Raw genomic sequence first — 26,130 nt, 5'->3', positions numbered from 1 at the left:
TTCACGTCCAACTGCCACAGTGATGAGACCATTTCTGTTTGCTAATAAAGTTAAGAAGGCTATGTAGCCTAAATGATGCAAACTAGCTCAAGATGTTGTAGAAATACAAACCCAAACAGAAAAAATCCCACCGCTGTTAACTATGTGGTTGATTTAGAGATGCTTTAACAACCAGAACAGTCTGGATGAGCAAAGGAAAAAAATACCACAGAGCAGTCACAATCAACCCAGCAGCTAACTGAATAGTCAGTTTGTTTGCTGGAGTGTGTGTGAACGCAGACCGAGCATGAATGTACATGAAAAATGCAGCTTTACATTAGGTTCACCAAATAGATTCAATACAATAAAACAGTTAACAATGCAATGCATATAAATTATGTTTTTCTTTATCGCTTGGAGGATTTGTGTGATGAAACATACAGCCAAATGGCAGGCTTTTACTCTTGGCGACACCCAGAGATGAGCAGTAACATATAGGCTATGGAATATTCACACCTATGTGATTAACAATTGAAAAAAAACAGTCAACTGTCAACCAGGAAATGAAGATGGAAAAAAGAAAGGAAAGGAACAGTTGTTTTAACACTGGGGCTTTTTATAGCTTTAACATATGTGTAGTTTATCATACTAGCAATTGGATGACTTTCAGTGTATATATAGTGATGATGAATAGATAGACATGCCGTGGTTAGATTTGTGTGGTTTTGGAATATTAAAATGCATGACCACATATTGATGCCAGCAATAACTAAATATCAAATGTAGAAAAGCATGTCACACACAGGCTTCACGTTATTCAAACTTGATTTGTGCTTACACATCATGGTGCGCATTCCTTGATTTTCTTTCATTATATGTGCATGTTTGCATCTATACAGTTAATTATTAGCGAAATGATAAACTGTAAGCCATTGCACCAGAGCAGACTGAAGTCCCTGTTGTCTGCAGCATGCAGCTGTCTTATTCTCTTTGTGTGCATAACCTGTCTTGTGACTAAGCACTGAGGCACCATGAGTCGTCCTTCAGCTAAACAAAGTCAACAGTGTTTTATTTTGCCTCCCTCCTTCTTTACTCTCTCTTTCTGCATTGTAAAGACATACAGCATACATTTCCACCATGTTACTCCCCAAGCTTTATAGCCACATTTATAGTTGGAGGACTCGCAGGGAAAGAGAGGTTAAAATATCCACAAAGTACATGTTTATAAAGGTGCTACCTGGATCTGATTAATGGGTTTACATAATAATAATAACCTGATTTGTACCTACTATTCAAAAGCACAAATCAGTTACATCAAGTTTACGTGGATACAGGGGTGATATGTTCATGTACACATATGGGAACAGTACTGACGCTCAATAGCAATTTGGCCTTGTCAATAACAACACTTAAGCCCCACAAATAGCACTCATCACAGCTGTGTGTGTGTGTGTGGTGGGGGGGGGGGTAGCAGCTGTGAGCTGAATGCTGCTGTTGGAGACAGGGCTCCACTGTCTGCTCGCATAGCTGAGCTGAGAGTACAATGCATGTATTGCGTGTTTATTTGCCTTAACATCACCCTCACTCTTCATACTCACATCCCCGTACCCCTGGTTTGAAGTCCTCCATTATCCCTGTAGACTAGACACATGTTAACTAGGCCTCCTCTTAAGGGTGGTGCGCTACAAAAAAGCATCCCCGGAACTGGTGAAGATTTTTTTTTTTTTTCACTCAAGTGGTCATCAGGGCGGCAGCTGAAGGGGGCTTGAACCAAACCCTTCTGGCTGAAAAGCCCTGTCTTTAATCACCTTTCTACCTGCACCCTTATCATTTCTGCTACAGAAATGTGTGCTAACAGCCCTTTGAAGTTGTGAGGACCAGCCAAAATGTCAATGTCACTTTCCAAAAATGTCCTCACTTTGTTTGTTTGGTAAAATCTTGTTCTGTTCCTCACTCTGTAGGAAGTACAAGCACACACACACACACACACACACACACACACACACACACACACACACACACACACACACACACACAGGCCGTGGTGGAGACAGTGAAATGAACCAGGTGAAGTGAAGCTAACTCCTTTATTACTCAAGTTGACGACAGCTATGCTTGTTCCTGTAAGTATGTGCAATAGAACCTTTGTGAGAAAAAATACAGTACTTAATCAATACACCTGAATAAGATATAGTAAACTATATTTTAATCTGCTGATCTTTTTCACATGCACAGCTTGCATTAGTTGGGCTAATAGCAAATTGTTACACACAAGCTGAAACAAAAGCTTTCTGTCTGGAGTCTAACTGTTTAGCATATTTGCTACGTAAACTTACTTTAGCTGCTCGCTGAGACAATCCTGCTGCTCCTCATCTACCAGCAGTAACGTTACCTGCAGGTAGCAAATTGCAGCAGGAGGAAGGACTGATACTGAATGATGTCTGAGTTTTTCATTCTTTCTAAATGTCACTCAGTATTTCAAGTATTTTGTCAGCAATATGAATCATTTTATTGACATTGTTAAATTTGTTTCCTGTGAAATATTGGGTTTTATATAGTGACTTTACTGCTGTAAACTTTACTGTTGCTGCGCTAGAAACATTTAGTTGGGTTTAAAGTATTAATTTCTAATCCTGTGATAAATCTAAAAACAACAAGGCAGCTAATGTAGCATAAGTATCTTGTAAATAACTGATTTTGTAAAGATTTTTAAATGAGTCTGTGAATTGAGTTGGATGTAATTTTCTTCATATTAAAAATCCGTTGTTCTGACATTCACTTTGATACAGGATTTTTAAGGCAGATATCGATTTGAGAGTTTAAAAATTATTAAAAATAATTTTTTTAACAATTGCAAACAATAAGGATGAAAAAGAATGGAGACACCGTTTAAAAACCTTTGACATTTCTGTACTAGTTTCTTGTTACTTATCTGCTGACATATACCCCGATACCGATTATATACCTGCAGTGAGCTAACATCTAATTGGGATCATTCTTTTATAAATTATTTTGACAAAAAAAAAAATAATACGCTGAACATTGCTGTAAATGACTAATACAAAATGTAAGTAATGCTTGAACATTTAACACAGTTGATGTTACCCATCTAGGTGAGTTTTGAGGTTCGGACAGTGTGTGTGTGACTTGACTACAATAAAGTGACCGCTAAGTGGCTGTTAGTTGCAGAGCTGGACAGTGGCCCTCAGTTGTAGAGGTGCAGTTTCTTCAGCAGCCCACCATTTTGAATTAAGTGTGAATTTCTACAGAGGAACGTTCAAAAGGTTCTGAGGTGTCCACTTTATGTTTTCTGGGCACCTACCCTACAGTACCACTATAATAAAATCAGCAAAGCAAATACATTTTTTCAAGTTTAATAGATTTTCATTTGAGCTGGGTAATAATACTTTTCTTTTTGACTTTATTGAAAAAATTGTAATTACAGTAAATGTAGTTTTTCTTGCTACTTTTTAAAATCAGTAGAGACTCCCCATTTCTTTAGCCTGATGGTCTGTTTTGGCTCTTAGTTAGTCATCTTCACTCCATTACACCAATAGTACAACAGTGCATGAAGCAAAACAATATATTGTTTGCTTTCCTCTGTCTGAATTTCAATCAACGCTAACAACACATGCTGCCAGACTACAGCGAGCTCCAACTGTGAGCACTCGTTTGAAGCCATTACACCAGAGTGCAGTGCTGAGAGGCAGCAAGGAAATCTGTCTTTTTAGGCACTACAACATATATACCATGAAAATTGCTCAGCTACTATCATTATGTAAATATCCCAACAATACTGCCAACTTTGTGCAGTGGGACGAAGCAGCGATTGAGGTATAGTAACGCATATAAATGACGAGAATGAGAACAACAGATCAAGACTAGTCTGTCGCTCTGTATTTGCCAGTTGTCAGTGCTTACTCTGGTCCTGAGGTTAAGCTGGGAGTCCCCTATTTTAGGATGTCAAAGACAAGACTAGATTTAGCTAAGGGTAGGCAGAGAATAGCAAAAACTATCAAATTAATGTTTTTATAATTACACCTAAGATAATTAAAGATTCAATGTGTATTATTTAGGAGCATATGTTGACAGAAATGCAATATAATATCCATAACTATGTTTTCAGTGGGGTATAAAGACCTTACATAATTAACCGTTTTTATTACCTTAGCATGAGCCATTTCTATCTACATACATCACGGGGAACTCTTACATGGAAGTCGCCATGTTGAGCCGCCATGTTTCTACAGTAGCCCAAAAGGACAAACTGCTCTAAAGAGTGTTTTTTGTCACTACGTTGAATGAAGAAGTAGAGGAAGAAGAAGAAGAGGAGTAGTTAGTAGTAGTAGTAGAAATGGATGGAGCACTCATATTATTAAGCACAACTGCCGACAGAGCGTGTCGGCCACCATAGCTTCTCCTGCGCGCGGAAAAGAAGGGGTGAGTGGTGAGTGATTCTTTTTTCCTCCTTAAATCTTTATTGCAAAAAGAGAAATAAAGTATATGGCACATAAAGAAGTATACTGAACTCAGATTCGTGTAAAATCACATTTTACATATACATATTTTGCAAACATGTAATATGTTATATGGTTATAACTGTTAGTTTGCTGTCCATGTACAGTGAACTAGATGTTTGCGTGTTGTTTATATGCTCTGATAATGCTGATTAAACACATCTTTGTAGTAGCATCCATGCTGGTTCCACATTTCGACTTAAGAGCACATGAACGCCCTCTGAAGTCGGAAGAAGTGCAGTGACATTAGCAGTGAAAAAGTCTTTATTTTCAGGCTTTGACTGCAAACTAAGAAGTCAAAAACCACAGTCATGTGGTTAGAGGCGCATTACTCATTGTGCAAGTGAGTATAAAGAAACCCAAGCTCATTCAAGGCAGGTGGAATTAAAGAAATAACATCCTGAACTGGCCAGACACCCTCGACTCAGGCTCAGTTAAGTTCATGTAAATGTAAATACCACACTGGCATATCTATTATTCATAACATCTGCAGCATTACAAATGCAAAATACTATGAAATATACTGAATATAAATGTGAAACTGCTGCATATCCCTTTGAGCCTCACCTTGGGATATCCATCTTTATTCCTGGTCGTCACTTTATCTGGAATCCATACTTAACCTTGAAAATGACCTATTTTTAACTTTGAATTTTTATAGCTCTTTTCCCTATTATTTGGGGATATTTGGCTGCCACAAAGTACCATTACAAGTCTCATTAATAACACAGATAAATGCTTTATCAGGCAGCAGCTGCCAGCTAGTCCACAGCCATTTTTCAAGCTATGGCAACGAGGGGAGGTGGAGCCAGGAGCCAGGAGCCTCCCCCCCCCCCCCCCCACACACACACACACACACACACACACACACACACACACAGAGTAGTGTCTGCTGTCTCCTCAGATATACTGCTCCCTTTTCCTCTTCCACACACTTGCCACATTCGTAAGCATGCTCACTCCGTCTCTTTCATGAATATACACTTACTCAAGCTTGCTTACACAACACACCCCTCCTCCTTTGTCCCCTTTCAGCCACACACACACACACACACACACACAATCACTTTCTATCATATAGATATCCCTCCTCCGCTTTGCCCACGCTACACACATTAAAAAAAATATTATTTTGTGTCTCTCACACACACACTCCAGCTCTCCCATTCTTTCTCTCTCTCTCTCTTTCTCCCTCCCTCTCCCACTCTCCCTTACGCTCTCTCTGTGTGTCTCTCTCTCTCTGATACACACAAGCACACACCCCTCCTCCCTGTGTCAGTGCAAAGTAGAGCGAGAACAAGGAGCCACTCGTTCATTTTTTTCATCGTCTGCTGACTTGCTCGGTCTTCCTCGGGCTGCACAGAGGGAAAGGGAGGCTTTTTTTGTTGCCTCCATCCTCACCAGGTCTGTTTGTCCTTCGAGGGGGGAAAAGAGTGACACAGAAGGGGAGGCAGGGAGATAAAGAGTGGGACAGACACTGGAAGAAGCAGGACCCGCACTCCTTTTTTCTGTCTTAGAACAAGGGGAAGAGGAAAAAGAGGGGCAGCAGCGGGGACAGGGGAACAGGAGGAGAGGGAAGGAGGCGCCATGGGTCAACTGTGCTGCTTCCCGTTCTCCCAAGCGGAGGAGAAAATCAGTAAGTGTCTTCTGCTCCTGTCTCCATGCGTGGGTGGGTGTGTGTTGTTGGAGAAACCAGTTGGATTGACATACTCAGTGGTGCTGTCTATTGGGAGGGACTGTATGCATGTAGTGTAGGAATATACTGTACTCTGTACTACTGTGTGTGTGCGCGCAGCTACATCCATGATCGTCTGTGACCTACGGATGGGCAAGGAGTATTTGTGTGAGAATGGGACCATGCAATTCCATTTGTGTGCTGTCTAGCACTATATGTATGTACTTGTAGAGTAACGCTCATCTTCCAGCTGTGTAATTCATCTCCCATTGCTTACTGGCTCTGTCTGGCTTATGATTTATGATCTTCTGCAACAAGATGGAATAGCTGCCTTGTTAAGAGTTACTGATAAATCTTCTTATACTCCCCTTACTGCAAATATAGCTTAACTTAAAAGCATGTCCTTAACCTTGTACTGATAAGATTGTTTTGACACCTCCATACAATTGAAACTTAAAGGTGTTCTTATAAGTTTTCTTGAAAACAAAAAAAAGTCATGTTTACATTCAGTGTTTCTCACCAAAACATATTGTAACAAATGGTTAAATGCATTTCTTTCATCATAAAACTTTTGCCAACAAGGCCAATTTTTAATACATTCATTAATTTTAAACCATGCATTGCTTATATCCACGCTTGCTAGCTTCCACTTTTCCTTCTTCTAAGCAGTTGCTGATGCATTTCCACGCTTCTTGGCGCGTTACTGGCACCAACTGTCGATCTGTGGAGTAGCGTGAAACCAGCGACAGGTTGTGAATTGCATGTACATGACACAAACAATACAGGGATTCTCTTGTAAAAGCATTACTCCATAACTCCGCTAGTGGTCAAAAACTGTACAGGGTACCTTTAAGTCATCACTGTTTTTTAAAGAAAAAATTATTACTTACTTTAGTTAACTAACAAGAGACGTTGGAAAATAACCTTCTGTTTTCAGTTTGGTGCATATTTATGAAGTTTTAATGTTCTTTCTCTGGATAAGAGTACGATAAAGTAGTTATTTCTTTATTTTTAGTCACTATTGGCATATTTTTGTGTGACCTCTTCCAGTGTTGCCCCAGCATTAACACTGAATCACTTGAAAGTTTTAAGTTCCCATCAAGACACATTTTAAGATGTATTAAAATATTTGCAACAACTGAAGCAAAACACCTTTTTGAACTTTAAAATAACTTATAAACAGCTCCTTGTGCTTTATCATACCTGACCATGTGGCACAGAGTTGCCAGATATTTCTACAGCTCTACAACCACAACCTTTTTCTGGAGGAGTGTTGTTTGAGCACCTACATTATCTAACACGTGCTGTTACACAACATCAGCGTCCAGTTAAAGGAAAATACAGATGGATAAATAAAGTTAAGGCACGCATTTTCCACAAGATGACAGCGATAGTGGAAACTGGCTATTCTCCTACAGCTCATATGAAATGAAGTGAGCCCTGGAGGATAATTACTGATGCAGCCTGTGGTTTGATTACAGCTTTAAGCAGGGGTTTCTCTCACATTGTTCTGTAGCAGCTTAAGTGTTGGTTAATTTGGGTTTCGGTTTTGGTGCTAAAACATGTTGGTGGAGTAGAACTAGTCTTACTACTCTGTAATTATTTACTTACTACTCCGATATTAATTAATTATTAATTTAAAAAAGATACACAATCTCTTTAGAGAGGATGATTGTCTTCACATCCGTACATTTGAATTAGAACAATTTAACATTTTAGAAATGTTAATTACTATCAACAAATCCTATTATTATTATTATTATTATTATTGTTGATTGACAAACTGACACCCCATGTTGCTCTGCTTTTGTTTAGGAGTGTTGTATAAAAAAGGAAGGCTTCAGTTAGGAGAGCTAGAATTCAGAGTTTTCCCTGTAGTGTTTAGAGGAGTAAATTGGATTAGTTGTCCCAGTTTAATTCTAGTGCAAGAAATTCATGTTATATAGATACTTTCTACCAATAGAAAGTACGTTTCTCCTGCAACTGCCAACTGTTTTTAAATCAAACTAGCAAATTAAAGGTAGAAAGGTATATTCATATTGTCACTGCTGCTAGGCTGTTGGTTGTATTAATGATTAAACAGCAATACAAAAGTGATAAAATGATCCAATGGTTTGTGGCCTGTACAGCGTGTGTTTGTGTGCTATTGATCATGCTCATCATCCTGTCATAAACGCAGACTTTGACACTGGCTGAAATGGTAAATCTGAAAATAATGGTGTGTGCGTGTTCTTTAGTAGCACTGGACTGGTAAAGACAGAAATATTAAACTGGGCTGCCTGTACACATTTTAGCATATGCACTCTCTTCCTGCTTCTCTCTGTTTCTCTTCCTCCTCCCTCTTTTTTTCCCCCCTATGCGTCCCTCTCTCTCCCCGCTTGCAGCTGCATTGCTATAAACAGTCAAGCCACTGTGCCCTACTTCTGAGTGGAGAGAGATAGAGGGAGAACTGGGGAAAGAGGGATGCAGGGAATGAAGACTAATGAGGGGAAAAGGAGGGAATGGGCTCAAATAGAAATGGTGAAATTGAGACAACGGAGAGGAGAGGGAGGCGGACAAAAGGCATGGGGAGTGTGTGTAGGTCAGATGCTACCCCTGTGATGTGGTGACGGTCACCCTCGTGAGCACAGCAAGACACGTGTGTGTTTGTGTTTGTGTGTGTGTGTGCATGCCTGTATGTATGTGTGTTTGTGTGTCTGTGTGACAATTCAACCATGACCAATGTGACAAGGTGTCACACAGTGGTGTTTACAGTCACTGCGGGTGAATAAAATACCCATACACACACAATCTCTCACAACCAAGTCCTCAATAGGCACACAAACACCACAGAATAACATTATTTTTATGAAATGCATTTAACTGAAATTTTAAGAAATATAGGCAATGACGTATTTTTCTATCTATTTGTAATTGTTATCTCTGTCAAAGTCACAGAAACTGCCAAACGTTTATTGTAAAAGTGAAAAGTATTGGGGAAATATAAATTTCAAGTAAATTTCGACTCATGACCACGGAGGTAGCGCACTGCTTATAGCGCCACCTATTGAAGAAACAGCCTGGAGTTGAGGTGGATCACTCCCTCCAATTTGATATGTGTATTGCTGCACTATGGGCCTGATTTACTAACATCCTAAAGAAAGAGTACTAAATTGCGTATGCATTCTAAAATATTGCGTGTGTAATTGTAGTACCTGTTATGGGTGATTAACTAAGAAATATTGCTCAGATGACAACAGGAGCAAACACAGTGGAGGTAGTATTTAAATGAGGGTTTTGCGTTTTAATGGTTTCCACTATGGAGAGTCAGGAGGGAAAGCAGCCACTGCGAAAAAACCCTTGGTTTGTTTCATTCAGTGATGTGGAAATCATATGAACCTGCCCATCCTGCCTAAGATTGCTCTAAGTACTTAGGACAGCACACCTGAAAAACTGCTATGGGAAACCCCAGCAGAAAAAGCTACAGTATACTGGAATGACCCAAACACGAGGAAATGCCAGCAGATCATGCTTCATCCAGCCAGAGGGAACAATCACCGACCGTCCGCAACGTGCCCGGTCGCTCCAAGATCTCCTGTCCCTGGCCCTGTACACCCCAACACCCCATTCCCTCTTCCATACCTACAATGGGTTGTGTCGCTATTACGACCGGTGCATTGTGAACAGAATCTTGAATGAATTTTATGCGTGATCCATGCACTACTGCAGCTGGAGGTTCTCCGTAGCGCCACACAACTTTCTAAATTCTAAAGTCAGCAACTTTCTAAAGTCAGGTCGGAACAAAATTTGCTTTATTGGCATGAATGTTACAGTATTGCCCAAGCTTCAAGGAAAATATAAAAAAAACCCAATTCATATAGTTCATTGAATAAATAAAATAATTGTATTTCAATACACTGGATATAGAATAATATTTAATATTTTTAATTTCTCTACGTCTTCTTCATTACGGCTGTGTCTCCTCACAACAATAACAGCAGCCATCTCTGCGCAACACTTGGCGGTTTGCACCTTCTTTTCAAACGTATTAAATACAGATGGTGTTGCACTCACATGAAATTGCTTTCAGGCTTGTTAGATCACTTTGCGTGTAGTAAATAAATGTATTTGCATGTTACCCTCCCATTGCTTTGCACAATAAAATTGAAACACCCCTAATTGCATGTTCATTCATGTCATTAAGACAAAAGTAGTAAATTAACAACAGGTGCTATCTTGCACTTCTGAAAGATGTCATTCTGCGTGCACACTGTTAGTAGATCAGCTGTTAATTTGCTGGTGATATCAAGTTTGCACACATTTTTACTCATGCAAACCTTTATTAAACCTGGCCCTATGTGTACAAACATATTAAAATGTAGTGTTGAGTTAACTTTGTTGTCACAAGTCAAGGCAAAAAAAACTTGAAATCCGGCCAGAATATCAAAAAATGGAATGAATATTTTTTATTATCCAAATATATGACAAACTAGTTGAAGTTTAGTCCATAACGTGCCTAAAAAAATGAAAAATGTGGATCACAAGTTCTGAAATCCCCAGGTGAGGCGTCTTCAGACATTACATTAAATTTATTTAGCTAATGCTTTTTCCCCAAGCGACATACTGTAAGTGCATCCTACGGATCATGTGGATACAACCCCCACAAACAAACATGTTTATGGGCCAAGGTCCAGTCTGAACAGGTGACAGATATATTTTCTTGTCCAACCAACAGCCCAGAATTCTAAAGATATTCAATTTAAAATTATATAAAACACATAAAAGAAGCAAATCTTTACATCTGAGACAATTAAAGTGAAACTTAATACATTATAATTATTCTGTTCAATCATAAAGTTGCTTAAACAGTCCAGTCACTAAATTGTGCTGTAATGAAAAGCTGTCTTTTTACTCCCTCACAGCTGCTCTTTGAGAGGTCTTGCTTATTTACGCCACATCTCTTTTATTGTTAATCACTTCAGTATTTCCTCAGTCAGTACAGTTGACTGAACAGATTTTTTATGTTTTTGTTTTGAAGGCGTTATTACTTTGTGCTAATGCATGTTGCTCTTTGTGATCTTTTCAAATAAATGTTTAAACAGCACCACTTCTTTCATAGCATTGGCTTGTTTTGTATTTAACCTTTTATTGCTTGTCGTTATGTATTTTCCCCTTCTAATAACAGTCAGAGGAAGGCAGTTTTACCCCTCACACAGTGACACAGCTTGCTTGGAATAAGCGAAGATAGGGCTCAGCCTCCGTTTGGCCACTGCAGGAGCTGTTAACCTGCATTAACAGTGTAGCAGCGGAACAGGAATGACCTCGGTCAGACGGGAAGGATAATTTTTCTTTTAGCTGTCAAGGTTTGCACAACTGTCGTATCACAAAATGAAAATTGTTAAATACAATTATCCGTCTGCATGTTCATGTTTGTTAAATCACTAAATGCACACAGACACAGGAGAGGGTGATGCAGACAAGAAAGGGAGTCAGAGCAGAGACTCCATGTGAGGAAGGTGGGGGGGGGGGGTGAGGGCAGAACCAGGATGAGGAGAAAGAGGGAGCAGAGAGAGGGGAAGAGATGCAGGCAGCATTGCTTAATTTCATCCTTTTCCCAATTCAGTTCTCTCTGCCAAGTCTTCCACTCTCATTCTGTTGCCTCTCTGTGTCAATTCTTTCTTGTTGCATTTCCATACAGTCTCTTTCTTTTTCCAAAAGTACAACTGAACACTAATATTCACATTCTTTGTCCATGCCGTAAAATCCCAGAGGTCTGAAGTGTTAGTCTAACAGCCATCTACAGCTCAGTGAGCTGGGTCACCAAGCAGAAAACGCCAAACCTGAATACTGACTGACTGCTTTCGCCCCAAGGCAGGTCCTGACACACAGCAGGGAGGCACAGCTGGGTTTGAATTACGCCACACATGCCTTGAAGCTTTGTCGGGGGGGGGGGGGGGGTACAGGATTAAGGGATTGTTATGCAAAGACAAATGGAAACAGCAATACAATCAATAAGAGACACTGACTTCAGTGGTTTTTGAGTGTGCCATGCTCTGACTGGATTACAGCCAGAGACGGTTTCAAGAATGTTTTTCAGAATGAGGCCAGACACAGCCAGCGCTCTTTATAAAGGTGTCCAGCACATAATAAAGCTGCAGTAGATTGCATTTATGTATTTAACTAATCAAAATAAGCCAGACGTGGATACAGGGTGATGCTAAAGAGGGATAGGCATGTGATTCCTTGTGTTGCTTTGATTTTCTGAAATGATTAAGAAATGAACCCACTGAACCCCCCTACAGAAACCACACCCTATCACCATTTCACATTTAGTCACAGCAAGGCTGTGCTGAGCTGATAGCCGTGCCTTGTTATGCTTTTGTAACTTAGCTAACCGACTAGGGTGTGATCCAGGCCGGAGGACCGATAAATGTCAAATCAAAGCATATTATGTTTTAGCCTATTGTCTGTTCACACTAGAAAGGCCTCACTGTTCATTTGATCCACCATCAAGCAGCGTTCACAGGCGACACATTTGTCCAGCTGCACAGCTTTAATGTCTGTGTCCACTTTCAAACCTCTCAGTCAAAGAAGAAGAAGCATCGCTGAAACTGTTATGTCTAAACACTCTAGTGGCATGGCTCTCGAGATCAGGGTGGCAGTGTTTGTCGATCGGTCCACCACTTTGGTCTAAACTGAAATGTCTCAACATCTATTTGACGGGTTGCCTAGAAATACTGTAAAGACGTTCATGTTCCCCAGAGGACGAATCATAAAACATTCACTCAGATGCCTCAGCTACTTCGTGTTTTGTGCTAATTAGCAATTGTTGCTACCTAGCCTGTGGCTAGATAGAGCCTCACTGAGCTGCTAGCAAGCTGTAAACTCTTAGTCTTGCAAAAACACAAAGGAAAATGTATACATTCTTTACACCTGTCTTGTGTGTCATCATGTTCAGGTCAAAAATACAGGACAAGCAATTTTCATGATTGCCAGATCCGTTTACTCTGTTGTTTCTCTGTCAGTGTTATATGAAGGCACACCATCAGGTAGCACCACAGCACCTTCTTATGCTATTTCACATCTAGACTTATTCCATCCTTAAGGTACTTCAGGCATGAGTGTGAAAATAGTACTTTGATCGTGTTCACCGTTTCAATGGAGGGATTTATCAGCCATGAAATTGGCAATCATTGCGCTGGTGGAGAGGAACAGACTCGCATCCCATTCTTCTGGCACATGGGAAAGGTTGTCACAAATGTAATTATTTTCCTCTGATGCTGAATACAAAAAAATGCAGGCAAATTAGGCCAAGTTGTAGAAGGAGGAGTACCGAGCTGTCCAATACTACTACCCCTTAAAGCTCCTAATAGTGTTTTTATTTCTGTAAAATAGAAAATAGTTAGACATTAATAGAGTTCAGTGCTGTCATGGCTTTAGTGCCTTGCTCAAAGGTCATTTGATGAGGACAGCGAGTACTTTAGGTCTATCAGCCATTCTCCAGTTTGGTGATGTATACATGTTTTCCTGATATACATGATATTGGTTTCTATGGCAGTGTAATTCATAATCATCCATAAACGGCATATTCTTAGTAAGTGTAGAATACAGTTTGAATATAAATGTGTTGAACCTGGCTGCAGTTAGTATAGTATCTCATGTCTGAGAGAGTCTCTGGTATTTCCTCAGGAAACCGCTCCACCATCAGTACTCTTTACCCCCCAGCTGCACAGCTTCTGTACCCCCACCGTCCTCGTCTTTGACTTCTTTTTCAAGATCTGTTCTTCCTCATTTCTTCTCGTTTTCAACCCTCCCCCTCTGTCCTCAAATGCACCCTCTCCCTTATTTTTTCCTTTTCATGTTCCTTCTCAGTTTTCTGTTTTTAACCTCCACTAAGTTGGTATTCATGTTGCGCAAATTCGCCCTCCTCTTCCTTATATCACATACTGTACTGTAGTCTTCCTCCTCCTCTTTGTCCCCCTTTTCCCCAGCTTCTTCTTCTCCTCCTCCTCCTCCCATTTTATTCTCATGCTTTATCCTCGTCTCCTTACCAGATATACTGCATACATTTTCTGCCTAAATCCTTACTAGAGCTTTCAAGATATCAGTTCCCTTGGAGTCAGGAGAAATTAGCCATAGCAGCAGATTATTAGGCTGGGTGTAAACATAGCGGGTCCTTTTGATACTGCATGTAGATGGAAACTGCTTGTGTATGGGGAGCATCAACACAGAAGCTATCCTCAGCTTGAACTGAACATTATGAAGTGCTCCCTCCATCATGGAAAGTATGAGGTAACTTTGGCAGACACATAAGCAGAATGTCAGCTCTGATCCAACCAGGAAGTAGACTCTATTAGTTATCTGAAGGAAGGGGCTGCTAAAGAATAAGATAAATAAGTGTGTAAGAGAATTTCAAGTAATCGTGTTAAAAGGTTCTTAAATGGCACAAAATAAATCACAGCAGAGCAGTGCCCAGGAGAGGAGAGCAGAGCCAAGTGAAGCAGAGCAGAGCGGTGATGTTGGGAATGAAATAAAACCAAAAGAGACACACAGCAGTTGCCGCTTGACGTTGTACAGAGTCGCAGCTTGCTGACAGGACAGTCATAATCCCAAACACATCATCTGCACACCAACACCCTTTCAACCTTTCTGCCCGTCTGAGTGACACAAAACCTGCACACATTTGAAACGAAGACAGAGGAAGCAAATGTGCGAAAGAGGAACAAAGTCGAAGGAGAAAATAACAAGTCTACTAGCAAGCTAGCAGCTCTGGTGCCTTGAGCTGAATGCTAACATCAGCATGCTAACATCCTCACAATGATGATTTAACATTTAGACATAGTGAACTATGGTAAAAGAGCATGCCATGTCATAATTATAATGTAATAGAATTTGGGCTGCAAGATTAGTAACTAATTGATAAATCAGCTTATTTCAACACAATTTAAAATCTAACCAAGACATGCTAGCATCACTTGGTACAGGGTGGTGTGCTTTGAGCTAAGTGCTAACATCAGCAAGCTAACATATGCACAACGACTCAATGAGTGACTTTTAGCAGGTAGGTTTACAGTGTTAACAATCTTAGTTTAGCGTGTTAGCAAGCTAACACTGGCTAATTAGCACTTAAGAGAAAGTACAGCTAAGACTGATGAGAATGTCATTAGTTTAGCAGGCATTTGGTCATAAGCCATTAAATTGGACAGAGTGAAATTTTGACATGATGGAACTAGAAGATAAGTTACTTTTTCTTTAAAAAAAACTAATGAACTGATAAAACAAAATTTCAACCGTCCTGCGTTTCCCTTCAGAGACACCTACAATTCTGTCTCTCTCTCCCTGTATCTGTCTGCTCTGTTCACTTTATTTGTCAGCATTTTTATGAAGACAAGTCACATTTTAATTTTTTTTCACAGAAGCAGGTGTGGAGGAACCGTGTGAATTTCCAACCACTTTTGTACTGAATGACAGAACCAACAATTGCGTTCGCAGTTGTTTTACCTGCTCTGTGCTTGTAAAATATCCACTGTGTCCGCATCTTCTATCATCATACAAGATAGCGTCTCTTTCTGTGTGTCTCTCTGCACGTGTATAGCGTTACGTCTTCACTTGCGGTGAAGAACATCTACGCCTATGACATGTTTTAGCATGTGTGTGGCTTTGACAATAGCTGGTTACTGTCTGTCCCGCTGCATGTTGTGTTAAATGACAACCAGCAGGAAATAGCATTCGACGCTGATGGGCCCCGATCACTGGTCATTGGCGATTAAGCTGAAAACCATTGATCGGAGCATCTCTATTATAGACCAAACAACAAACTGGTCTTTCAAGGAAGTAATCAGCAGATTAAACGGTAAGGAAAAGTATCATCAGTTACAGCTCTAATTGAGATATTTCAGTCTGGACCAAAGTGGTAGACCACCAACATTTCCATGCCCAGATCCTTGCCGCTAGCATGGCTGAAAAATTTAAGAGCGCAATGAAAAGACAACCTGGCATGCTATAGCTGTTTTACAGAAGGCTGCATATCCTGGACTAATGTCATTTCTACTACAGGTTTAACCAGAATATTCTAATTGGCTTGGTTTGCAGCATATGGGCTAAGAGGTGTAGTCTGGCTGTATATGAATTAGCATCATACTGAAAAAGGCAGAGCCTGAGTTTAATGTAATAGAGAGGAAATACATATTATAATTCTGCACTTTTAAAATCTCTTTTTGTCATTCATTGAAATCTCCAACTGCTTATACATTTTAATGCTTAGGGGTTTTCAATTTCAATTTGCTCACAACATGTGTTCCAATGTTTGTTAAATATGTTAAATATACAGCCAAAGCTTTTAGAATAAAAAAAAAAAGATTTTTCAAAAGTGATATTCGAAAACAGGCCTTGAGTCACGCCAGTCAATAAATACAGGAAAGATGAGCCTGAAAGAAAGAGGCAAAGACGAAAGCAAGTCAGATGCAGAGAAAGGGACGAGAAGGTTGAGGAAGAAGAAAAAGTCAAGCAGATGTGAAAGAAGAGGATACCTGGAGACGAGAGAGAGTGAGATCTGCCAAAAAAACAAGTGGAAGTCAGTACAACCTCATGTGTTGTTAAAAGTTGAAGTGCCTGTCTGGTTCTTCCCATCACCATGACAACACTGCCAGCAAGAAAAGGTACAGAGCAGAGTGGAAAGGAGAGAGAGAACGGCTAGGAAGTAAAGACAGAAAAGGGTAGTAGAAGAGGTTGGAGGCAGAACCATAGAGCTGGAGGGAGAATATAAACTATGAGAAATTGTGGGTCTACTGTGTGTAAAAGTGTGTGTGTGTGAGAGAGAGCGAAGTTATAACCTTGTGTCTGCCAGCCTTGTTGCTGTGGAATCAGTCTATCCACAGTGAGAAAGCCTTATCTGTGTCTCTGACACCATGTGTGTGTCTATGTAACGGGTACAGAGGGCAGCTTTACTGCCATCATAAAGGCCTTCAATTTGTCAGGCCAAGATTGAATAGGCAGATAAAATACAAACACACCTCTTTAAAAGATACAGACCTTCTGACAAGAGTGTTTTATGTAGGGCCAATTTACAAGCTGATATTTTCTGGATATTTATAACGACTGCAGGAACCGATCTGAAATAAGAGAGAAGAGTCGAAATAAGATATTTTGTCCTCATTTGTCATTAATCTTGCTAAAAACATCCAACAAAGCTTTGTCTCATCTGAAACACATTCAGACTAGGGCTGTTGCGGTGAAGTAATTTCCCCCGCAGTAGTACGAGTGTCTGTGGATCTCACCTCACTGCATAGCGAGATGCTAACAGCAGCTTTATAGTCGGAGCAAGCTAGCTGCTGGGTGCTAGTCAACAACATTGCCAAGCAAACAAATTTTTGTAGTTTGACCGACTTTTTCACACCTTCAGGGCATGTCTATCAAGTCAGTTTACATACTGCAGCAACGGACACACACACCGGTGCGGTGCAGAATGGGCTGTCCACACCTAACCACTTCGCTGTAGTAACGTTATAACTAAATTTCCACAGAAAGCAACAACCGACACACTACGCTCGTTTGTGAGCTTCAAATGAGGCTTACCGTTCACAGTTTCTCTGGACTGTGCCACAGGAATATGTTAGTCCAACATCGCCAAGCCTGCTAGCCACATTAGCCGCGTCATATGCTAATGCCAAGTTAGCTAGCCTTTAAAATAAACATTAGAACAATACAAAACACGGCTACACTTAACAGCTTCCAAGTTTGCAGTCAGCTCACGTACAGCCCATGGCGGTCCGTCCTTGAACCGTTACAGAGCTATTATGGTTTTGGAACTTTTGAAGCACTAATTTATTAATTTAACACGCCCTGAAGTGTAAAGTATGAACATTGTGGCTGTTACGGTGCTTGACCAATAGCGCGGTATTTCAATTTTGCGGTTATAGCCACAGCCCTAATTCAGACGTGTGTCATGTTTGCATTTAAAAAGTTTATTTGTTTGTTTGTGTGTTTTTTGTTTTTTTTTACAACTTGTAATAAATTATGCTCTGTCTGGCGTTCTTGCTTTAAAGCCGGCCCCAAAAGGTGCACACCTGTGCCCTGTTTTTACACCGCCAAGTCTTGCTGCTTTGGGCAGTATGACAGTCAGTGGATCTGGATACCAGTATTTCTCAGAATATTTCTCAATCCATTTTAGTCCTCACATAGCCCAGGGGTCCAAACCTAATCTTTAAAATCACTGCTGTGTAGCACCAAAAGGATCTCCCTTGTGTTAATAGTCAAAGAAGCTTTTATGAGTGTACTAGTTCATGAGTGTATGAAATCCACGAGGCAGCACAATACCTCGTTTTTTTTTTAATGCATGGCTATATTTTAATATTTGATGTGTGTGCTTATGTTGCAGATTTGGTTCAGAACCCACTCCATGCCAGACGCTCAAGTATGTGTCCCTCCTTGTGTCATATATAATCAGTGTCAGGAAGGTTCCTTCAAAAGCTAATCTACATCTGATTGCACCCTATGATGTAATCCCTCCGAACAATGAAATCAGGGATGATTAATGATGTGATTAATTTCAGCACCCTCTGGGTTACCGTGATTATATTGCTTACAACCAATCACATAATCTAAATGTCTTTTTTTTTATAGATCTCCTGGAGCATATGTATTATGTCACAGTAATGTTTTTTTTTTCTTTTTCCTCATACTGTCATCTGTTTTTCCTCATACTGGGGTAATCCCATAGCAGCTGATGCGTTATTCAGCAGCCTTCTATTAGCGTTTCCTTTCAGCTGATATTCATATTTCTCATCTATAATCATTTCACTTCCCTCATCAGTTTAAATTCAGTCAACCAAAATGATCCAGTCAAAAGTGTTTATGGGGTGTGGTGGCGCAGTGGTTCAGTTCCCCAATGTATCCCTGTGTGCGACCTCTGTCAAATTGTAAGTGACTTTGGATAAAAGCGTTAGCTAAATGAATTCATGTTAATGTAATGGCCTTGTAGCTAGCAAGCGTAAAAAAAGCATATAGCCTAAAGCTGCATATTTCTGTACCCTGCTGATCGTCTGGTGATACTGCTTAAATAACAGCATTGACAGAGATGGAACAACGATACTCTACACCACAATTTAACCAGCATACATCTTACTGTTTGTTTTAAATATTTCCTACAGTGGACCTTCTAGTTGCCACCCACAGGAAAGCAGATAAAACCACATCAAAATCATGTTAACCTAGATTAAAGAAAATTGTTCTGTGTGATCCCCAGGCGATTACAGCTTTAATAATACTATAATAATGAGCCGCATGCAGTCTAAACAGCCGATGTTTATCGAATTGTGAGAGGCACATGCTGGGTCACTGGCCCAACCTTAATTGCAGAGGTTTGTGACTACGTGCAAGATCATAAAGACTGCTGCAAAACCCATACAGGGCTCCTAGAATGGTCGGGTCACACAGTAGATCCCATACACGCCTGGCATTATCATGGATATCCTACTGTGATGAGGAAACACATGTTGCATGTGTGCGTGCAGGTGTACATGCACGCACAACACATTGTGATATGAATGGGATCAAATCGGCCAGACCACATCTGGAGGTGGTCAGGCTCGCATTGAGATCGGATCTCAGGCAAGAGTAGATGCAATCTGTGCAGCTTGACCATGTTTGTTTTAGTGCGCAAGCCCCACTTAACCAATTTGCATATTGACATCCAATTACAGAGTGAGCAGACTTTTTTTACGACCAGATGTAAATGCACAGGCCGTGGATTGGATGTCATTATCCAGATAATGTATGAAGATACATGTTAATACCAGGTGTAAATGGGGCTATAAATTAAATGACTCTGAAATTATTTGATAGTGCCGGGAGCGGCAGTTTCAGTTCACTCAGCTAAATTAGAAATAGCCAACATCCTAGAAAGTTCCACATCTAGTGTCTACTGAGAAAGGCTCATTTAAAATAAATTCAGTCAGCTGTAGTCCTGAGGGCAAAAATACCTCTTCAAACTGAAAGGCAGGCTGCAGATAATCAAATATCAGCAGGGCTTCTCAGAAAGCACAACTCAATAAACCATGAGTGTAGATGTACAACAAAACACCATGTTATGTTCAAATCAATTGAGCATAAAATAAAAAAGTGAAGCTGGTGTGACCACATGGTGACCATAATTGAATGAGGGATGAGTGTACATATGGTGTCTGACGAATCCTGGTTTCTGTTTGGCATGCTGTGTAGCGGGCTGGGTATTTGGCATAAATAACACATCTATGGAAACATAATGCACCTGTCGACAAGCAAGCTGGCTCGCACGTGACAGTGACTGTAATTCATTCCAGTGGCCTGTATAATAGATCTCAACCCACCAGAACACCTGGAGGATTAAAGGGAGATATATATCAAATGTTAACAGCATGGCTGTGCCGACAATCAATCATCAGTGACTGACTCTTTAATAGCAAGTCGTCATGGACTGAGATTCCTGCTGAGCATTTGTACACTTTATTAAAGTCATACCTAGCAGTAGTCTGCATTGTACTGCATGTCTACTTTGTACTGTGTCTTAAAGGTGCCCTGTGGAGTTTTCTCTTAAACAAACATTCAGTGTGACTCACCAAAACACATTGTGTCCATTGGCAGGATGCTCTTGCATGTGCACAAACAAACAAACAAACAAACAAACAAACAAAACTGGACCTCATAAAAACATTGCTCCTTAGCGCTACTAGTGGTTAAAAACTCCACAGAGCACCTTTTAAGGAGGAATTTCAAAAAAATAATAACTAATAAAAAGGAAACATTAACAGTAGCATTATGTTGGTAAGAAAACTTCTACAGAATAGAAAAAAACTATAAACTTTATGGGTGTGATTTTGACCACAGCAACATCGCAAACCTTTTTCGCTGTCTCACTCCTACTGTATGTCCTCTTTCTATAATGAATAACAGAGCACCACTCTGCTTTCCTAACTATGAGCTAACCTATGAGCCCAGCAGAGTTTGTGATATAGAAGATTTAGCTTGGGGATTTTACTCTTGGCTTTGATAATCAAATGTTGTAGTGGTTAGTGTGTGTGTGTGTGTGTGTGTGTGTGTGTGTGTGTGTGTGTGTGTGTGTCAGACAGACTGCATGGTTGAGTGGTTCTCTATCAGGATGGGTCAGTGCAGGCTGTCCATCTTACGGCCTGGCTAACTGTCTTTTTGACATGAATTATTGACGTTCTGTCCATCTTACTGTTTTCTATCTGGCTTTATGCCTGCCATTTTGTCTGCAGCAAATGCAGAACCGACAGTGTGGTAAAGAGCTTTGCTTGTTAAATTAATTATCATTTCAGTCGCTCCTGGAGGTAGATTAAATTCAAATCGCATGTGTGGAAGAGCTGGGAGATGGTTGTTCGCCTCATCTGTTATTTTAAACTCTTGACTGTCACATTGTGTCCATTGTCGTCACATCTGATATTGTCGCTGGATTCAGTCTATGATTAATGAGATTATACTTTACGTTTTCATGTTGAATATGCTGGAATAAGAATGAAATCAGATCTGGTAGTATATGAAAAGACACAACAGGAGGCTTAAGCTGAAGATACACGGAGCAACTTTTAGAGCAATGGGGCTGGGCAATGTTGCCATCAGTGGTAATGAGTAAAGATTACTACCATAATCCCCTTCCCCACCACTCCGCCACCCTCCCTGCACCACTGCTCTCCGTTCAAAACATAGTCGGACTTGCCACCAGCAACATTGCCCAGCAACATTGCTCAAAAAGTTGCCCGGTGTCTCATCAGCTTTAGAGTTGCAGTCAAATTCATTGTGGAATTTAAATATGTCCTTCATAAACACAGTGGAAAATCCTCAGTTTGATGAGGGGTTTCAAATTAAAAATGTGTATTTTAAGTATAATGGTATATGTTAGTATAATTAGTGTTCCATTGAACATGCACTCAAAATGGATTTTTTACAGCAAGTGTTACAGTACATGAAAATGCAGCAAACCCTGTATTTAGGTAGAATATTAATATAGATAATTTTCCAGAGTACTATTCTATGGGCATATTCCTTAATTTCTTTTAAAGCTGCACTAATCAATATTTTTATATTATCAATGGAAAAGATAACGGTATGCAATGTGAAAGGTGTTGCTTGTAGTGATGAAACCACAAAGAATTATCACACCACTCTGCAGGTTCCTTCTGCTTCAAAGAGCTTCAGCTCAGTGTTTTGGTTTTACAGCCCACAACTTCACCGTTTCGGTTCACTTTCACCGTTCTCCTCAGCTTAAGCAGAAAAGCTATGTTAAACCCATTGTACTGAGCACCAAACAGCAGACAGACAAAGTTAGCGACTAGCTGGTGAACATAGCGGAGTGTTTAGCAGCTAAACTGCTCCAGGAGTAAGTGGAGGTCAAAAATACAAAGGTCAAAGAGAGTCAAAATTGGACTTGCAGTCATCAGGTGGCCAGACAGACAACCCCAAATGAATGCATAGGTAACTGTACTAATCAGCTTTAGTGGGTTGATAATACATCAATGTTTTGTTTATAGCTTGTTGCTCTTCACCAAGTGGTTTTGTTTTTTGTTTGTTTGTTTTTAAATAAACTAATAAGGGGCAATGCAGTTTTAAATTAAAGAAAATCATAAAATTGGAAAAAGTGAAGGAAAAAAAAGTCACTGTAATAAGACATGGTCACATCTCACGTGTTATGTTTGTGAGTGATAGTGTGTTCTTCTAAATTAATATATGAATGTATATAATACACTTTTGTTGTGCGTGTTCTACACAGGTGGGCGTCGCCGGTCTGAGCCAGATGAGGCGGAGCTGCTGAGGGTCAGCAGGCGACTGGTCGAGGATGCTGTCAATCGCGCCTTGCAACAGTACAAACAGGAAACACTTCAAAATGGTGGTGGGCCTAATGCCACTGCTGTGCAGCCCCCTGGAAACACTGAGGCAACTGCAACAAAGATTGACACTACCGCTAACTCCACCACAGACAACAGGAAGTGACATCATCAGACTGAGGTACAGGGACTGAAAAACCAGCTGCCCAGAAAACATCAGGCCTGGCTAACCAGGAGAAGAGTCAGTAAGCCCTGGGCACAAAGCCTGAACTAGCCAACCAGCCCAGTTTGCTGACTAGCTAACCCAGCTAGCCCAGTCATGCTAGCTACCTGCCCAATTGCTAGACACTAACTTGACACAGTGCTGGTTAAATAGATAATGTAGCTTGAGTTCTGTGCTCAGTGACCATCCCAACAGGCCAGCGTTCTGGGCCTGTAAGTTAACTCACTAACTCTGGTGTCCTACATCTAACAGCAAGGATATCGATATCGTTACTCAGCTGTCTGTGTTTGCACGTCAAACCCAGAAAACATACGTGAAGCACTCCTTTAGAGACACATGTAGGGTTCACTTTGACCTTTCACTCACAAACTGCCCTTTTAGAATAACATAAATCACGTTTTGTAGACAGTTTGTTTTATTTCCATCACCTGCACTTGAAATGGCCCACAGTATCCTCAATTTAACTTTGAAGAAAAACTTTCTTTCTCCTTATCTTCATTGTTTCAGGTGAAGAAATTTTTTACTTTTCTTTCAGCGAATGTTTCTCTCTTCATTGACAAAAGATTACTCTTGGTTCATCTTTGTGGCTGAAGAGGATATTTGAAAAGAGCTGGCTTCAAACGTACTAACATATGTTGGACTGGGTCTGTGCAAGTTTTTTTGTAATTTGAATCGAGTCTGGGTTCAAAGCACTTTCAATTTAATTCAGTTTCAGGAAATGGACCTTGTTTGAACTTCCAGCATTTCATTTTACGATGTCTTCGTTTTTGTCTTCATTCTAAGCTGTTTAAAGAAGTGATCTTGAAAGTGATCTTGCCCCAGCTACGCTTTAAGTATTACATATTACTGTTAATTAAGTGTCCTGCCTAGGCAGCACTGAGACAATCATCAATTTAAGCTAAATTCAGTTCTAAGCTCTGAGTTCACTTTTCAAGCTTTTTGAAAGCTTATCTGGACTCTTATGTTGTGTCCACAAACACTATGGGAGCATACAGGCTGGTATCCCCTCACATTTATCCGCACTAATAGCACTAACCTTACAAAATATGTCAGGTGAATTGGAGATACGGGATTCGGGATGCTACAAATACAATAACACTCCTACAACACACTACAAGTTGCCAAGAATGCATTTTTACTTCATTAATGCCAAAACCTCCATTAATGACCTGATTGCTTGTCTCATTGAAATCTATTTTACTGGCTATTAGACACAGGCATTCATTTCATAACTCAGCTTCCTGCCTGATCGTATATAAATTTTTTGTTCTTTGTTCACATACTTTATCATCATCATTTTTTTTCTTCAGTGAAATGAATTTGAAGCACCAGAGCACTCACATGATTTATTTTGTCTTTGTCCTTCAAATCCTTTCATAAATTGTTTGGGTTCAGGTCAATGACACAGAAAGAATCCTGGCTGTTTGAAGCTCAGTGAGTATTTATGCTGATCAGAGGAGCTTTTATTTTGTAGTACTGTACATGGAAGAGCAGCTCTGCTGATGTTGGGGAGGTTAACTCAGACAGTTGGGGCTGTCAGCTGAAATCTCTCAGACTCTTAATTTCAGTGTTTATCCTTTTATTTTATTGAAAATGAAATTGGCCTTTCATGCCCTGTGTTTGCCCCCAAAGCTCGTTCAGAAACACATGGGCGTCAATGTGAAGGGAGATTGTCTGAATTTTTAAAAAACTTGACTTCTTGGAGATGAGGTTTTCGATTGACTGCAAGATGATGATGATGATGATGATGAAACAGCTATGATAAAGATTTGTTTACTTACTATCTTATTTTATCGTTTTAACTATTATTTATAATGCTTTGCTGCTGCAGCTGAATAGCCGGCTTCCCTGTTAGAGAAATTAATTTCATGTGAAAAAAATGAAAAGTGATTTCATTTTGAAGCACTCGCTGCATTCAAAGGTGAAAAAAGCACAAAATTATGAATTTGCTTTTGTTTGTCTTTGGTTTCACTTTTTAAAGAGCAGGTAAATATATACATGCTGTTAAATCCAATCACCTCTGTTCAAAGTGGCCTTAAGTCACTAAAACAAATTGATGTGAGTCTTGTTTTTCTGTAAGTGCTTAAGGTGACAATGCATAGGTAACAATTTTTAGCCAATGTGGGCGATGATGGCTCATTTCGCTGTGAGATTTGCCAAAGTCTCTTTCTTAAGTGTCAGCCTGTGTTTAAAGAGTCGGATCCTTGAGTTAAATGTCAAAGTCGTCCACTGTGAAACACAATTCATGTTATTTCCATTAAAAGGCAAATTCACGCTTGTGTACGTAGACACGAGAGAAATAGAGACTCCGTTTTTCACCTCAGATTTTCAGCCATATGAGGTTTCTTTCCCTCCAGTGCGAAAAAGGTGGGAGCTAGAAAATGTGCTCTCATCCCTGCGAAAGCCACTTTAAGTCCTGTCACTGTGGGCTCATTGAAAAGTCAATAGCGAGGTGAATTCTGTCTTAAGGTGGACTTTGAACGTTTTTCGTTTTGATCTTTTATTGTCACCGGATCCTTAATCTCCTTAAAATCCCCTTTAATACACAAGTTGTCCTGTTGGCCTATATGGTTAGTCTGTTCATGTCTCTGCGTGAGTGTGTGAGAACGAACGTCTGTACAAATGTGTCTTTTCTGTTTGTCTTTCCATTTGTCTGTGTGTATGACTGACTTTGTGGGTGTGTTGTTTGTACTGTGTATATATTGTTCTGTCATATTTGAACAATAAAACAGGATATGAGAACCAAACCAATATCCCTCTCTTCTTCTCTGATGTCAGTCTGGGTGTACACAGTGGTTTCGGGTTGTGTATGTGTGTAGTATACCTACAGTATGTTTACATCAAGACAGAAATTGTCAAAGGACTGTTGTTCCTGTTCTAACGCAGTATTATAGGGCTTTGTAAGAAGTGTTTTTTTTTTCCTGTGGAAGCATTTGGTTC

At 40.1% G+C, this 26,130-nt stretch overlaps 1 protein-coding gene across 2 annotated transcripts in view; it reads left to right on the top strand.

The window, feature by feature from the left end:
- Positions 1-25,937, top strand: part of LOC119909156 (A-kinase anchor protein 7-like) — a 48,211-nt gene extending 22,274 nt beyond the window's left edge. Inside the window, exons 10-11 of one of the 2 annotated variants that reach the window (XM_038727239.1) lie at positions 18,527-18,562; positions 22,913-25,937. In XM_038727239.1, the coding sequence (XP_038583167.1) occupies positions 18,527-18,562; positions 22,913-23,133 (257 nt within the window). In that variant the 3' untranslated portion in view covers positions 23,134-25,937. The remainder of the gene's footprint in view (positions 1-18,526; positions 18,563-22,912) is intronic. The other variant, XM_038727240.1, reaches the window with a different exon arrangement.
- Positions 25,938-26,130: the final 193 nt, after the last annotated feature.

The sequence above is a fragment of the Micropterus salmoides genome, unplaced genomic scaffold, assembly GCF_014851395.1.
Source record: "Micropterus salmoides isolate LMB-PRFRI ecotype aquatic unplaced genomic scaffold, ASM1485139v1 Ms_hic_scaffold_18, whole genome shotgun sequence".
Taxonomy (NCBI): Eukaryota; Metazoa; Chordata; class Actinopteri; order Centrarchiformes; family Centrarchidae; genus Micropterus; species Micropterus salmoides.
This window is presented reverse-complemented; position numbering and strand designations above follow the sequence as displayed.